The following is a 16,484-nucleotide window of genomic DNA, read 5'->3' on the forward strand; positions in this document are numbered from 1 at the left end:
ATAAAATATAACATCTTTGGGGGTCAAATCACATCTAAAACCAGATTCTTTTTTTTTTTTTTGGACACAACGATAGGTCTTCCCAAAACTTTTTTTAAATGCTGACAGTCATAAAAAAAATGAACAACGACTCTGGATGATCTAAACAGAATGAGCAATTTCCATCAGTCTGCATGAATTATATAATGTATAATTGCTAACATAAATGATGTGAAGTATTTTTAAATGTAGTTGCCTATGTTTATTATGCAGAAATGAAAAGGAAGCAAACAAGCTTTTTCCCCGCACAATATCAAAACAGACATTCAAAAAAAAAAATCTTTTAGGCTTTAAGGCTCTGTTTTTTAAAAAAAAATAACAATCTAATAACTTTGTACATTTTTTACTACAAAGTTCTACCCCATAGTACAGGATCAGTTCTATGAGAACTATATGAGGACATATGATTTATCATTAGCATTAGTAAACCAGAAGGAATGACTTTTGTTACAGAGTTATGCTCTTTAAATTTAAAAGGGAATGACCATCTTTCCATAAAATTTTTGTAAGAAAGTAAATTAGCCTAAGTGGTCCTCACTGCAGAGCTACTTGCTAATTGGTCCAAAATATTAGATAAGAAATAAATATTTTTATCTGTCCAATCTTGCACATAGAGAGATTGCTTTATATGGAGAGAACTTGTGCACATAGAACAACTTCTGCACATTAAGTTGTTCAAACTACTTTGTTTAAATCGATCTCTGTCAGGTGACGTCACCCATGTGAACGCTGGGTTGTATTATGGAAAATAGCCGCCATTTGTGGGATACCCGCGTTAACATTAGCTGTTATGTGGTTTTAGGGCTTTCGCATAGTAAATACAGTGTTACGTTAAATTCACAACGTTACGTTAAATCACACAAACAAAAAGGTTAAAAATTATAAGGATGACAGATAATAAAAAAAATTCCACTTGGACAGAATGTAACTGAAACTACACAACAACAGCTAATACAACACAATTCTTAAGTTATTTTGGGGGGGACAGCTTGATTGTTTCATGTTCAATCCACTTAAATTTGTAAAAACTAATAAGTTAACTTCATTTTTTCATGTTGCCCAGACACAAATTGATTATGTGGAACCCAGCATCTTTTACAGTGTAGCTACAGGTATATATGTTATAATAGGGCCAGACAGAATCTGCTGATTTTTTTCAGCTGTTTTTGCACAGAATTTTGTAAAAAAATAAAATAAATCTTTGGATTTATGCGGAATAATTGATTTTGGGAGGATCCTAACTAAACATAGTACATTAAATACAAATTTGGTCTGTGCAATTAATCGAATAGCAATCGTGATTTGAAACATTGAAATTAGCTAATCACAAGAGGCTGCAATATAAAAAATTTATATGTATTATATAATTTCTGCCACCCAGAGCAAATGTGTGACTGCCGTTTGTGTGTGACCGTCTTACTAGCCAATTAAGTGGACTCACTTTTGTTTTGATCAATCAGAATTGTGCAGCCGAACTATACGGAATGCCCACAATTAAAACAGACAGGAAGTCGCAGACAACTAGACTGATGGCGTCTGCTGCTTCAGAAGCATTAACAGACAAATTCATATCAAAGAAAAAACAGCATTAGTAATATGTTTGTTTTAAAGTTACAGACACCTAATAAAAACAGGTAATTTGTAAGAGCTGTTGCAGAATTGTTGCAACATTATGAGGAAATACAAAAACCAGCACCTAAAAAGCATCACAGGCATCATGTGATAACTAACGCTATAACTGCTATATTGCTCTTGTAGAAAAAGTAGGGCTGAAGCCTGACTACAAAATGAAATCGCAAATTAAATCGAAACTGAAATATCTGTCAAAAAAATTGCAATTAGATATTTTCTCCAATTCGTATTTAATGTTGACAGTGCTAATCCAATTAGATCCACTTATACATTGGTAAACAAAGCAAGTCTCTCATAAATAGATCTCCAAAAAGACAGAAAATATTTGTTTATAAAGTGTATTGTAAATAAATCATATCAACATTTTCCTGTTAGTCAATAATATTACTGACATTAATTTAAAAACTGAATCAAATTAAATTTACACATATTTACACACAACAAAATAAATAAACTCAATGATGGGCTAAAAATCTGCGGATTTCTGAGCATGCAGATTCCATGTGGGCCTAGTTATAAGCAATTTGTTGTTGAACTTTCTTAAAAAGTCAAATCTTTGGCTCTCATGCTGTGCAGCAAATATAGTATATCAGAAGTAGTATATTTGATGTGTTTGTTTGTCATTTGAGAGTTAATTTCTCAAAAAAAAAAATGTTTTATGTCCTATTCAAGTCATGCTCAAGATCCAGTATTATCCAATATTGCTTGATGAATAATATGAAGATAAATCTATAAGTGAGCCAGTTTTTTTTTTTTTTTTTTTTTTTTTGAGCAATTTATTAGAAAAATGTAAAATGAGTGTTGTTCATGCTCTGGAGTTGCCAACCTAGGTTTTATTTTAAGTATTGCTATGTTAAAGGGCCACTTAAAAACACTTAAAACTGCAGTGTGTATTATTTATTTATTTATTTATTTATTAATTAATTTATTTATTTATTTATTTATTTATACATAGTTTAACATGTATTGCAACTGCCTGATTGACCATTGGTGCATATTTTATAGTAAGTTATAATTAAAGGGTTAATATGCAGAATATATATCTGTAGAGTAGAGTCTGATCTGTGGAGTCTAATTAAATAATGTATATGTTGTAGTTTTCTTGTTTTTTGTTTTGACCATAATGTGCAGTGAATATATGTGAGCACATTGTAGGCAAGCTTTCCATAAAAGTCATATGTGGTTAACATGAGTCATACTTAAAGTAAAAACGTATGTGTGTGTGTGTCTGTGTGCGTGTTTTAACTTTTAAATGCATTTAAATGCCTAATATCCATTTATCTCTACAAATGAGCAATTTGGTGTGTCAAACTTGCTTTGCAAAAACTATGGTGCAACTGCATTCCCAGTTGCAGCTAAAAGTTTGTAATTTCTGACATTTGTAAGTCGTTTCAGTCTGATTTGTGTAATTAAGTGCAAGTATGTTAGAACTTCTCCCTCATAATCGCTCCACACATGAATGGGGTAAGTCTGTGTGTATGGTTTAAAAAGAGTGAAAGCCACATACAGTACATTCCCATAGTAATGTGTCGTTGGGCCTGAGGCTTTCTCTGCAGGAATGACATCTGACAGGTTTGAGAGCGGCTGTCCTGGGGCGCAAATACCCAGAGTTTGACTTGAACATCTAATTGATGTTTGAGGATTATGCTGGTTATGTTTTATAATATTAGTAGTAGCTATTAAAAATTAGTAAGAAAAATATTACGATTGATAAGTTGGTCTTTGATTACAGTACTGTCGAGTACTTTAAAATTGAAAAGTCAGAAAACTTAGTATGTTATAATATAGTGTTTAAGGTATAAGTAAAATGTTGGATTTAAATGTACAGTGCATCTGAAAAGTGTTCATAGCGCTTCACTTTTTCCACATTTGTTTATGTTACAGCCTTATTCCAAAATGGATTAAATTGATTTATTTCCTCAATTCTACACACAATATCCCATAATGACATTGTGAAAAAAGAGTTTCTGTTGCAAATGTATTAAACATAAAAAACCTGAAAAAATCACATGTACAGAATTATTCACAGCATTTGCCCAATACTTTGTTGATGCACCTTTGGCAGCATTTACAGCCTCAAGTCTTTTTGAATTTGATGCCAAAAGCTTGTCTTTGGGACTTTTTGCCCAGTCCTCTTTGCCGTACCTCTCAAGCTCTATCAGGTTGGATGGGAATTGACGGTGTACAGCCATTTTCAGATCTCTCCAGATTTCGATAAAATTTAGGTTTGGGCTCTGGCTGGGCCACTCAAGGACATTCGACAAGTTGTTGTGAAGCCACTCCATTGATATTTTGGTGGTGTGCTTTGGGTCATTGTCCTTGTGCCTCGAGACAATACTGTCTCAGAGTTATACAGACAATTCCTTTGTCTTCATGCTTGATTTGTGCATTGACATGCACTGTCAACCCTGGGCCCTTATAGACAGGTGTATGCCTTTTCAAATCATGTCCAATCAACTGAATTTACCTCAGATGAACTCGTTAAGCTGCTGAAACATCTCAAACATGATCAGTGGAAACAGAGTGTACCTGAGCTCAATTTAGAGCTTCACAGCAAAGGCTGTGAATACTCATGTACATGTGATTTTTCTGTTTTTTTAATTTTTAATGAATTCGCAACAATTTAAAAAAATATTTTTTTCACATGGTCATTATTGGGTCTTGTATGTAGAATGTTGAGGAAATAAATGAATTAAATCCATTTTGCAATAAGATTGTAACATAAAGAAATGTGGAAAAAGTGAAACACTATGAATACCTTTCAGATGCACTGCATTCTCTTTCAGTGTGTGTGTGTGTGTGTGTGTGTGTTTGTGTTTGTGTTTACATTAGAATGAGAAAAAAATCATATTCATTTTTTCGAGGTGGACAATAAATTGCTGGCCATACAAATGCTATTTTTAATGTTATCGTTATTTATCCGGTAACAAAATTAGGCTGATAAAGCCGATAAATTGTGTACATGGGGGAACCAAATTTTTTATTGATTTATTTTTTGTATCTCTGTTTGCTCAAATAATAAAAGAAAAACTTCACTATAGTGTTTTCATGACTTTGAAAAAAGTGTGACTGGAAGAGAGAACACGTCTAATTTACTGTCCTGCTCATACTGACAGTGCATTAGAAACACCTTGCATAAGCGGTAATTCATTTGGGGCTTTTTTGTTTTTTTATAATTGGATGCAAATATGACATATAGCTTTAGAAATGTACAAACATTTGTTTTGTTTTTAATTAAAATATTTAAAACTTTTAGGATATTAAGATGCTAATTATGACAGTTAAGCACATTAAAACCATCTTGTGAAATTTATATTAATGTTTAGTTATTAATAGTAGATTATTTATTAAATTCAGAGATCAGTTCAAACTTTTCTGAAGTTAATGTTTTAAAATAAAATCTGTTGTGTTTGCCTTTTGTTTTTGCAATCATTCAGAAATAAGTAGAAATACTGATTTTTACCAGCTTGCGTATTAGCTATTGGCAAATTCATAAATTCATATCGGTGCAACCCTAAGTTTTTTAGGGTTGACACAGAATACTTCAACTAAAATATAATTCAGTGTTACAGTATATAATACCAAACAAATAAGGCATTGGTCAAACTTAGAACAAAAATCATTTGATGAAAATGTTCACAGTGGAGCACCAAAATACTAATTTATTGTTATTTTAAATCTTAATCTGATTTTAAATATTTAGCCATTTCCTTCAAATGTTTGCTCATTATTGTCTAATCAAATTGATTGGGATCACTTATTATTTTATATCTTCAGTACAGGTCAAACCAAGTATGTTGTTTAATTTTTGTTATGGTGAATGATGAATTTCATCCATATATTTTGAAAAAATTGCTTTCACAAAAATTATTTGAAACATTAAAATCAACGCTTACACTTAACATGATATGGGTAAAATATAAAGTACAAATGGGCATATAGTTATTATATAATGGGATTAACTTTCATTGAATTCAGCCACTCTAAAGCACTTAAACTCTAATAAAGCATTAAATGAAGAAATTTATTTGTTGATTCTTTAATGATTTTTTTTTAGTATTCAGTACTGACATTTTGCTTTTTAATCATAAGGTATATTGAGGAACCATAGGAAAGCGTTAGACTCTGCCAATATGCACCATTAAATATATAACTTCTTTATTAAAAAAAAAACAAAAAAAAAACATATTAACTAGGGTGTTTGTGCCCTAAAACATTAATGGAATTTCAAATCATGTAGCATATTGAGAAAATAAGGGCTTTTCTTTTCATCAGAATCATAATCTAGTACAGCAAAACATGACTCATGCAATGAAACAAAGCAGAAAGTGTTTGTACACTCATCAGCTCGAAAACTGGAAAACATTTTTGTGTGAGAGCCAAAACATACAACAAACATTGGTGTTGTTGGCACATTTTATTTCTTTCCATTTCTTTGAACATAATACTTACTTCAATATGTGTTGAAAAAAGTATTATATTAAGATACATTTACACGAAAAAAATATATATATACATTTTTATTTAGAAAATTTGCAATACAAATATAGTTAATAGTAATGTGTATACATCATTGCTAAAGTTTTAACTTTGTATCTTTACATAAAAAATTATAAAAGTTATGCAAAATATTCTCCCCAGACAATTTAAACTTTCATTCAACAAAAAAGGAAAAACTCTTAATATTTATTAATAATTATAAATAAAAAAACCTTAAACATTATGATCCTTGAAATAAATGTTTAAAAATCATGAAATATTGTTGCTCAATGTTACTATAATGGATGACCAAAAGCTAACCTTCCCGGCATGTGTCCATCATCACACCCATTTGTTTCCTGTCAGAGTCACAACCCTTAAAAAAGGAGGAAGCATCACAAGATTATGAGACTATAAATACATCTTTTTGTATTTGTAAGTAAATGGGTGTTAGTTTAACAACTTATCATAGTCATGATGCATTCATCATCAGACGTAATGTGCTGATTTGTGTGTTTTGAAACATTTTTCAGCATCCTCCCTATAAACATGTTCATTCATCAAAATAAATGGTCAATTGGTTACTTAAAATACATTTGTTTAGATTTATTCAAAATGTCTTATTAAAGGGAATTGAACCAACAACATTTTCCAATTAAAAACTTCAATCTCCACACATATAAAACTTATTTAAGTTAGATTTTTTTTGGTCCGAATTTACTAATTTTATGTCCTTTCAACATAATATTAAAACTTCATGATACTTTATTCAAAATGGCTTAATTTTGAGAATTGATCCAAAAACCTACTATTTTCAAATCAAAAGCTTCAAAATACAGTTTTTTTTTCAGATCAGAGATGCTAATTCCATTGAAATCTGGCCCTGTGCAGTCAATTAAGTATTTACACCTACTTTATCCCAAATAACTTAATATTGGGAATTAAACCAACAACCACACTGTATCTGATTAAAAATAAAACTCTATAAAACTCAAAAATAAGTTCAAGTTAAATTTTTTTTGAGGCCATATCTGCAAATTCTATAGAAATTTGACCCCATGCCTAGTCCATAAATGATTTACACCTGCTTTACTTCAGCAGTGCAGTACTGCACACTTGTTTTGGGGAATTGAAGTAACAACCTACTGTTTTCCAACTAAAGGTTTCAACTATTACACATGAAGCTCAAAATTAGCTCAAGTTAGATTTTTCCTGCCCAGATCTGCTAAGTTTCTGCTAATCTGACCTACTGTCCTGACTATGAATGATTCATTAACCTACACTGTTTATGGGGAATTAAACCAGCAAACTACTGTTTTTCAATCAAAAGTTTCAAGCTCCATACATAAATCTCAAAAAATAAGCTTAAGCTAGGTATTTTCAGATCAGAGCTACTAATTCCATTAAAACTGACCCAATGTCTAGTCCATAAATGATTCACACCTATTGTACTTCACAATGCTTTATCCAAATTCCATTTTTGGAAATAAACCAACAACCCACTCTTATCCATTTAAAGGTTTTAACCACTACACCTCAAACTCAAAATAAGCTCAAGTTCACATTTCCTGCCTAAATCTGACTTTGACAAATCTGACTTAATGTCCTGAAAATGAATGATTCAACCTACAATGTTTTATTAACCTACACTGTTTATGGGGAATTGAACCAGCAACCTACTGGTTTTCAATCAATAGTTTCAACCCCCATACAAAAAATCTAAAAAAAAAAAAAAAATCTCAAACTAGATATTTTCAGATCAGAGCTACAAACTCTATTAAAAAAACTGACCCAATGACTAGTCCATAAGTTATTCACACCTATGGTACTTTGGAATGCTTTATCCAAAATTGTTTTGATTTGGGAAATGAACCAACAACCTGTTTGTTTTCCAATTAAAGGTTTTAACCACAATGCCTAAAAAAAAAAAAGTTCAACTTTGATTTTTTCCAAATCTGACTCGATGTCTTGACAGTGATTGGTTCAAAATGACAATGTTTTAATAGCCTGCACGGATTATGGGGAACTAAACCAGCAACCTACTGTTTTTCAATCAAAAGTTTCAACCCGCTTGCATAAATTTCAAAAATATGCTCAAACTAATTTTTTTTAGATCAGACTAATTCCTTTAAAATCTGACCCAATGTCTAGTCCATAAAGGATTCACACCTGCTGTAGTTCACAGTGCTTTTTCCAAAATTTTGGAATTTTGGGTAATGAATCAGCAACCTATTGTTTGTTTTCCAATTAAAGATTTCAACAACCATACCTGAAATTCATAAATAAGTTCCACTTTGATTTGTTTTCCCAAATCTGACCACATGTCCTGACAATGAATGATTCAAACCAACAATGCTTTATTAAACTACTCTGTTTATGGGGAATTGAACCAGCAACTTACTGTTTTTCTATCAAAAGTTTCAAGCCCCATACAAAAATCTCAAAAAAAAAAACTCAAACTATATATTTTCAGATCAGAGCTACTAATTCTATTGAAATCTGACCCAACGTCTAGTCTATAAATTATTCATAACAACTGTACTTCACAATGCTTTTTCCAAAGCTGCTTCATTTTGGGAAATGAACCAACAACCTACTGTTTGATTTTCAACTAAAGGTTTCAACCATCACACCTGAAACTCAAAAAAATTCCAAAGATGACCCGATGTCCTGACAATAAATGATTCAACCCAACCATTCTATATTCAGAATAAATAATTCATGGATCCATCCGGCCCATGAATGATTTACACATCTACTTTACCCTAAATAATAATAGGAATCAAACCAATAACCTACTGTTTCAACCCCCAACACTTTGTTGTTAAGCTCAAACTAGATATTTCCAGATCAGAGTTACTAATTCTATTGAAATATGACCCAATGTCCAGTCCATGAATGATTCACACCTACTTCAGATGATAAATAGCAGCCTGCAATGCTCAGTTTGCATTGGTGAGCCTCAGTGGACAAACACTACTGACCGAAACATTTACTTCTCGTTGTTTGATTATTTTACTCAAACATGGGTTTTCAACTCTTTGGTTATATTTTGACCATCGCTGGATTATGTGGCCTGCTTATAGGCACATTTACGAATGAATGGAAAATCAGCGGACACGACAATGACAAGTCTGTGATTCTGGTGAAATATGAAGGACTGTGGATGCAGTGTTCAGTCGACAGTTCGTCGCATGTTCGATGCACCAATTTTAATTCTCTCCTTCATCAAACTTGTAAGTATCAGTCATTTACTGTATGGATGAAACAGACATTCGGTTTCTTATATGCATGTCTTCTTATATGTGTGCTGTGTGCTTGTTGTAGTTGAAATTCGGATGAGTCGAGTATTCATGATCATCAGCATCGTGTTGTCAAGCTTTGCTGTTCTGGTAGCTGTTTCTGGACTCAGATGCACAAAATTTTTAGACGACAATGAGACGATGAAGGACAGAACTGCCTTCTTTGGAGGAATCCTCTCTGTGTGTGGTGGTGAGTTTATGAATTTTAAATATTACTGATCATTTAAAGTGATTTTGTTAAAATATTTCCAATGTTTTTATACCGATAAAAGATTCCTTTGAATTAAAATACTATGTGGAGAGCACTTGAAAATTCCAGGTTCCTTTGGATTTACTGCATTTATTACACAGCAAAGTCCTCTGTGTAAAATGTACTCAGTTCAGAGAGTATTTGGTTCATCTTTAAATAAGAGCAAATGGGTTAGTAAAAAGCGAAGCTGCTGCTTGTGGAGTTGCTTAATGTTCCCCTGCTGAGATTTTGAGAGATTTAATGTTTTATATTTCTGCTGATTTCATCTAAGGCTGTGACTGAAGTGAGATGTAGTTTTGTGTTTCTCTTCTGTGTTTCTGCTTATTAACAGCAGGTGTTCATCATCAGTGCTCAGTCGTCACTTAATCCTTTCATTGTCTCATTAACTTCAGTAACTTCAACTCAATTTAGAGAGGCATTAAATTCTACTGTATTTAAGCTGAGTAAATTTTACTCAGAGGATTTTTCTGTGTAGGCTTGTGTAAAATTAGATTTTTTTTTTAGGTCTGCTAATATATTTTTTTTCCAAATTGTAAATACAAATATTACAATTTAGAGCATTTTCTTTAATATTTGAAAATGTAGAACATATTTTAGAAATTATTTTAAAAAATTAGTTTTTTGTTTTTTGAAAATGACAATTATTTAGGGTTGTTCCAGTAAAAGTTGTTTTCATAATTAAAAAATGTGTAATGTGTTGTCTAATTGTTAATATATACAGTACTCAGTGTTTGAAGTGGATCAAAAGAGTTATGAAAGTTGTTCTAAAACTACTAAACAGCACTTATTTTTGTCTTAGGAAAATCTAGAATATTTTTTGAATCCACTTTAAATGTTACTGTTAAGGTCAGAATTATTAGCCCCCCTGAATTATTAGCGCCCCTGTTTATTTTAGTCCCCCAATTTCTGATTAACTGAGAGACTTTTTTTTTCAACACATTTCTAATCATAATAGTTTTAATAATTCATTCTACGCAACGATGGTTTGTTCTGTAGACTATCGAAAAAATATGTAGCTTAAAGCGGCTAATAATTTTGTCCCTAAAATGGTTTTAAAAAAAATCAAAACTGCTTTTATTCTAGCCGAAATTAAACAAATAAGACTTTCTCCAGATTATTATCAGACATACTGTGAACATTTCCTTGCCCTGTTAAACATCATTTGGGTAATATTTACAAAAAACAAATAAATCAAAAGGGGGCTAATAATTCTGACTTCAGCTTATATCTGCAAATCTCTGAATGGTGCATTTGTCGCATCTTTGCTCTGTATATTCGGAGATGTGTTATGATAGATAGATGGAATCTAACAAAATTCTAACTATATCATAACTACTAATCAAAAATCTAGAGAAACAGAATTTACATAGAGCTGTTTATTATGACACAACAGAATTTATTTCAAATAAATTAATATACTGGCTCTTTTGATCGATTACTGTATCTTACTTGTTGAACAATGCTATTATTGCTTTTAATTGCTATTAAAATGCTATTAAATGCTATACATTTTAAACCGAGAAATGCAGATATATTTATTTTATAAATAATTAATAAACTTAACAAAAATTATTGATTGAAAACACATTTATAAACTAGCATGTTTTATTTCTAAATTGGTACCTAAAGGATTAACTAAAATATTTGGAAACCTAATTTAAACTGATTCAATTTTATAAATAGAAAGTAGGTTTTAAAAAAATGACATTTATTTTTTAATTTACAATCATTTTTAATCAATTAAATGTATCCTTGCTGAATAAAAATGCTTTACATTTTACAAATCTGTTAAGGTTTAGTCAACTGCTTTTTATTTATAATTTTTTTAAAATTTTATTTACTCTAAAATAAAAAAGCATTTAATGTTTCAAAATATTTTTTAATTTTCTTTTGAAAATGTCCTTTTATTCATTAAAAACCCTGAAATGAACTAAAATGATTTAAAATAACATCCATAAAAATGCAATGATTTTCAACATTGATAATAAAAACAAAATGTTTCTTGAGCAGAAAATCCACACATTAGAATTTCTGAAGGATCATGTGGCTTTAAATAGAGTAATTATACAAAACAGTTAAGCTGTTCATCAAATTAATAAATTACTTTTTAAAAATACATTTACATATAAGTGTGTGTGTGTGTGTAAAATATGAGAGCATATGGGTGTTTCCCAGTACTAAGTTGCATTTGGAAAAAGGCATCCTCTGCATAAAACATTTGCTAGAATAGTTGGCGCTTCATTCCGCTTTGGCGACCCCTGATAAATAAGGGACTAAGCTGAAGAAAAATGAATGAATGAAATACATTCACATCTAAAAGAGTTATTTAAATAAGCTTTGTGAACATATATTCTTCTTTCTTCTACCCAATGTAGGTCTATTTGCTTTGGGAATAACCAGCTGGTTCACTTATTTAATTGTCGATGATTTCTACCAGAAGGACGATGACAAGGATAAGTAAGTTGAGTTTTTGTTTTGAATAAAGCTGCTCACTGCAGCTTTATGCTGTTTTATTTTGTGGATCTGAAATGTTAATCGTTAATTTTTACTTTTTGTTTGTGTTTTTTTCTTTTTTTTTTGTAGGTATGTTATCGGCAAATCTCTGATTGGTGCGTTTGTCGCATCTTTGCTTTGTTTATTCGGAGGTGTGTTTTTATGCACCTGCAGCGTGAAGAGTCTGAGATCCAACAATAAGTTCAGCCAGCACCTGGTCTCCAAAAATCCTGAAAAAGACTACGTTTAATGCTCCTGAGATGATCTGAATGACTAAACCTTAATTTGAACATCACACACTGGTTAGGGATTATAAATATACATGAATTGTAATAGACAGATAAGTATAAATGTATGTTGCATTGTGCTGATATGACCTAATGTTCTGATGTGTTTTGTGTGTGTGTGTGTGTGTGTGTGTGTGTGTGTGTGTGTGTGTGTGTGTGTGTGTGTGTGTGTGTGTGTGTGTGTGTGTGTGTGTGTGTGTGTGTGTGTGTGTGTGTGTGTGTGTGTGTGTTTTATATGGACTTTCATATTTAAACAGTTTTCATTCATTTTATATATTTTGTACTATTTGATGATGTTTAAAGAAGAGTAGATTTTGATTCATTGTATCTTTTTGTTTGTTTCATTATTAACTCTTTTAAATATTTATTATTATTGTTCAAAACTTACACAATAAAGTTTGTCATTGTGTGCATTTGTTTGTTAATTCTCCTTTGTTTATAGCACTATAAATACAAAAAAAATGTGTACAATAATAATATTATGCAGTGCTCTTTTGTTTGATGACGTGCAATATTTTATTTAGTGAAAGGTTTATCATCTGACTACACAGTTTTTATTTTATTTAACTATGGCATCAGGTTGATGGTGTTGCAGATGGAGATCAAAATTAGAGATTAATCTGTATCTGCTGGTAATTTATGTAATTATTTGAAGAATCTGTTTAACTATCAGTCACAACTTCCAGTTTTCAATGACTTTGTAAGATGGGGTTTTGTTCTAAAGCAGGGGTGCGCAACCCTGCTCCTGATGATCCACCTTCCTACAGAGTTTAACTCCAACCCTGATCAAACACATATGAACCAATTACTTAGAATGTGAACAGCACTTGATAATTACAGGCAGGTGTGTTTGATATGAGTTGCATCTGAAATCTGCAGGAAGGTAGATCCTCTGGAACAGGGTTGGTCACCCCTGTTTTAAAGTGACTAAAACCCTCAGACAGCACTGCAGGTTCATCAGATGAAACCTAAAGTAATGATGCTTTTAGCCATAGCAAGAGAAACTGGTGTGATTTCTAGAAAACTGCATCTTTATAACGTCTCTAACTCCATCAGATTCCATCGCTTAATCAGCCAGCAGTTTTCATGCAGGACAGTGAGCTCCATCTCACAGCAAAACAGATAAAGCAGTTGCTTTAGTGCTGAGACACTGAAATAATGAAGTGGCATTTCAGAGTCCTGATCTGAACATGTTTGAATATCTCTGGGCAATTCATGAATATGCCTATAGAAACAAACAACATTCGTGAACTGTGGAAGAGACTAATGAAGAGTAGATTAAGATCACAGCAGACCAGAAAGAGAGGGAGAGACAATAAAGCTGATAGAATCTGCACTGTCCGCAGATCAGGGCTGCACACATTCTCCAATCAAGTTTTATATATACACACACACACACACACACACACACACACACATATATATATATATATATATATATATATATATATATATATATATATATATATATATATATATATATATATATATATATATATATATATATATATATATATATATATATATATATATAATTATTATTATTTTTATTATTTTCTTTCCTAATATAATCTTTACCTGATTTGACTGCTACACTGTAAAACACAAAAAGTTAAGGTAACTCAAACCATTTGAGGAAACCGATTGCAACAAACCATTTAAGTTCAAAAATGCTAATAAGTACTGTGAACTTAATCCACTGGAGTAAACGAAGCAATTTGAGCAAAGTAAATCCCAATTAAATGAAGAGAACTTAAACCAACCGAGTACTGTAAAACCTAATAAGTTAAGGCAACTCAAACCGTTTGAGGAAACCGATTGCTACCAAACATTTGAGTTAAAAAAAATAATCTATATGAGTACTGTGAACTTACTTCATTTAAGTTGAAGTAATGAGGTATTTAATAAACTCATCACCTTCAACACTGAGTTCAAAACTCTTTTCAAATAAGTAGAATTAACTTTTAGTAAATTTTGAGTTAACTACACTCATTTCATTTGATAAAATTGACTTTTGGGTTTGCTATAGGTTGCTCTATGATTGGGGTGGTGGTAAAAAATGTGTGCATGATATAATAATTACATCAAAATGCAATTTTTTAGACCTTCACCATACAAAATACGATAGAAAATGATGGTATTTATAGTTTATAGGTATAGTTTTTACTTTTAGGTGTACAATTCAGTAGACCTGAATTATAGTGTACAATTCAGCATCTTTGCTTAATGAGATGGAATAAGATATCAGTCATTAAGAGCAGGATATGGAGCCTTCAGCTCATAATCATTCTCAGTCTCAGTGCTGCAGGTGGAAAAGCAGAGGATGTTTAGACATATAAAACACCTAAAGATTGTGTACTAGTGTTCACTAAGGGGGCAAAATGAGACTCTTCCAGTTAAAGATGAACTGAAACACTTTTGGGAGAATGGGTAAACTGCACAAATAATAGTAGTTTAGGATGGATTGCTGGTGTAGATGTCAAGAAAATAAGACAAACAACATGCAAATAAGTCCTACAGCAGTGATTTCTTTATTGGCTGTTTCAAATGCCAGTAGCTGATCTGTAGATGCAGTGTACAGTTAATGAAGAGATGTCAAAGTGGCACAATACACTATATTGTATCCAAGCCAACACTGTAAAAAAGTACAGGGTTCCACACAATTCATGCATGTTGTCCCAACACAAATTGATTAAGTTAACTTAACACTTTTAACAAATTTATGTGGATGGAACATAAAAAAAATTAAGTTGTCCCAATGAAATCACAAGAATTGTGTTGTTTCAGCTCATTATAATTAAGCAGTTTGAAATATATATATATATATATATATATATATATATATATATATATATATATATATATATATATATATATATTTTTTTTTTTTATTTTATTATTTTTTTTTTTTTGAGTGTAGACTGCAGCTCTGCACAAGACGTTTGGACAATATGAGAAACGGTCCAGTCCAATTGAACCTGGTTTCTCTCAAGGTTTTTATCTTTCACTTCCTTGCCACTGTTGCCTCCGGCTTGCATGGTTTGGGTCCTGTAGAGCTGCACATTGATGGATTTGCTCTTAAGTGACTCTCAGCAGTGAATATTAACTGAGCTAAACAGAACTGAACTTAAACTTTGAAAACTGAACTGACACTGTTTAAAATCACTATAATCTTCAATGTGAAGATGGTTTGACACAATCTACATTGTAAAAGCACCATAGAAATAAAAGCGAATAGAATTGAATATGAGATAAATATTTAATAATACTACAGTCAGTACAGACTGGTCAAAAACTCCAGACTCCTGTTGCATGGCAGAAGTAAGATGTATATGAAAAGTTTATTTGCTAAAAGAGACAACTCCATTTTTAGAGAGATTGTGTTGTAAATGTAATTTGTAGTATTTTTAAAGTACAAAATACAGTTTTTATTTTGATATATGTGTGGCTGCTGTAATTTGTTGTTTATTTTGATACACGTAAAATTGAGGTATTTGGTATTTTAATTTAAAACATTTACATTTATTTTTGCCCATCCCTGGTTGTTATTATTACACTCTAAAAAGCGTTGAGTTATTTATGGTTGAGTTAAACATATTTGGTGCTTTGTTGGGTTATTTTTTAACCTTTATTAGATTATTTATTAATAACTCAACTAATCGAGTTAAATATTTGGTCCTTTGTTAGGTTATTTTAACCTTTATTTGGTTATTTATCTCAACCATTTGGGTTAAAAATTTGAATTTAAAACAGTCAACAGATTTAACTCACACAAAACAGCTGTATTAATATGTGTTCATAATGTTGTTTTTGCGTTAAAAAGTTTATTTAAGCAATATCGCAACAATATTGTTGTTATTTTTTTAATCAAGTTACCTCTCTGTGTCGTGTTTTTATATCCGATTTACCATCCAAGACTGCACTCTTTAAAATGTTGAGTTATTTATTTACCCAATGGTTGAGTTAAACACATTTTGTGCTTTGTAGGGTAATTTTTTTTTT

At 31.3% G+C, this 16,484-nt stretch overlaps 1 protein-coding gene across 1 annotated transcript; it reads left to right on the forward strand.

The window, feature by feature from the left end:
* Positions 1-9,038: 9,038 nt before the first annotated feature.
* On the forward strand, positions 9,039-12,895 carry LOC101883865 (claudin-1). Its single transcript, XM_087304400.1, has 4 exons — positions 9,039-9,386; positions 9,478-9,642; positions 12,078-12,159; positions 12,286-12,895. Exons 1-4 carry the CDS (start codon positions 9,176-9,178, stop codon positions 12,443-12,445), a joined length of 618 nt encoding a protein of 205 aa, XP_087160526.1. The 5' UTR covers positions 9,039-9,175; the 3' UTR covers positions 12,446-12,895.
* Positions 12,896-16,484: the final 3,589 nt, after the last annotated feature.

Source organism: Danio rerio, chromosome 22, assembly GCF_052040795.2.
Source record: "Danio rerio strain M-AB ecotype USA chromosome 22, GRCz13ab, whole genome shotgun sequence".
In the NCBI taxonomy this organism is placed as follows: Eukaryota; Metazoa; Chordata; class Actinopteri; order Cypriniformes; family Danionidae; genus Danio; species Danio rerio.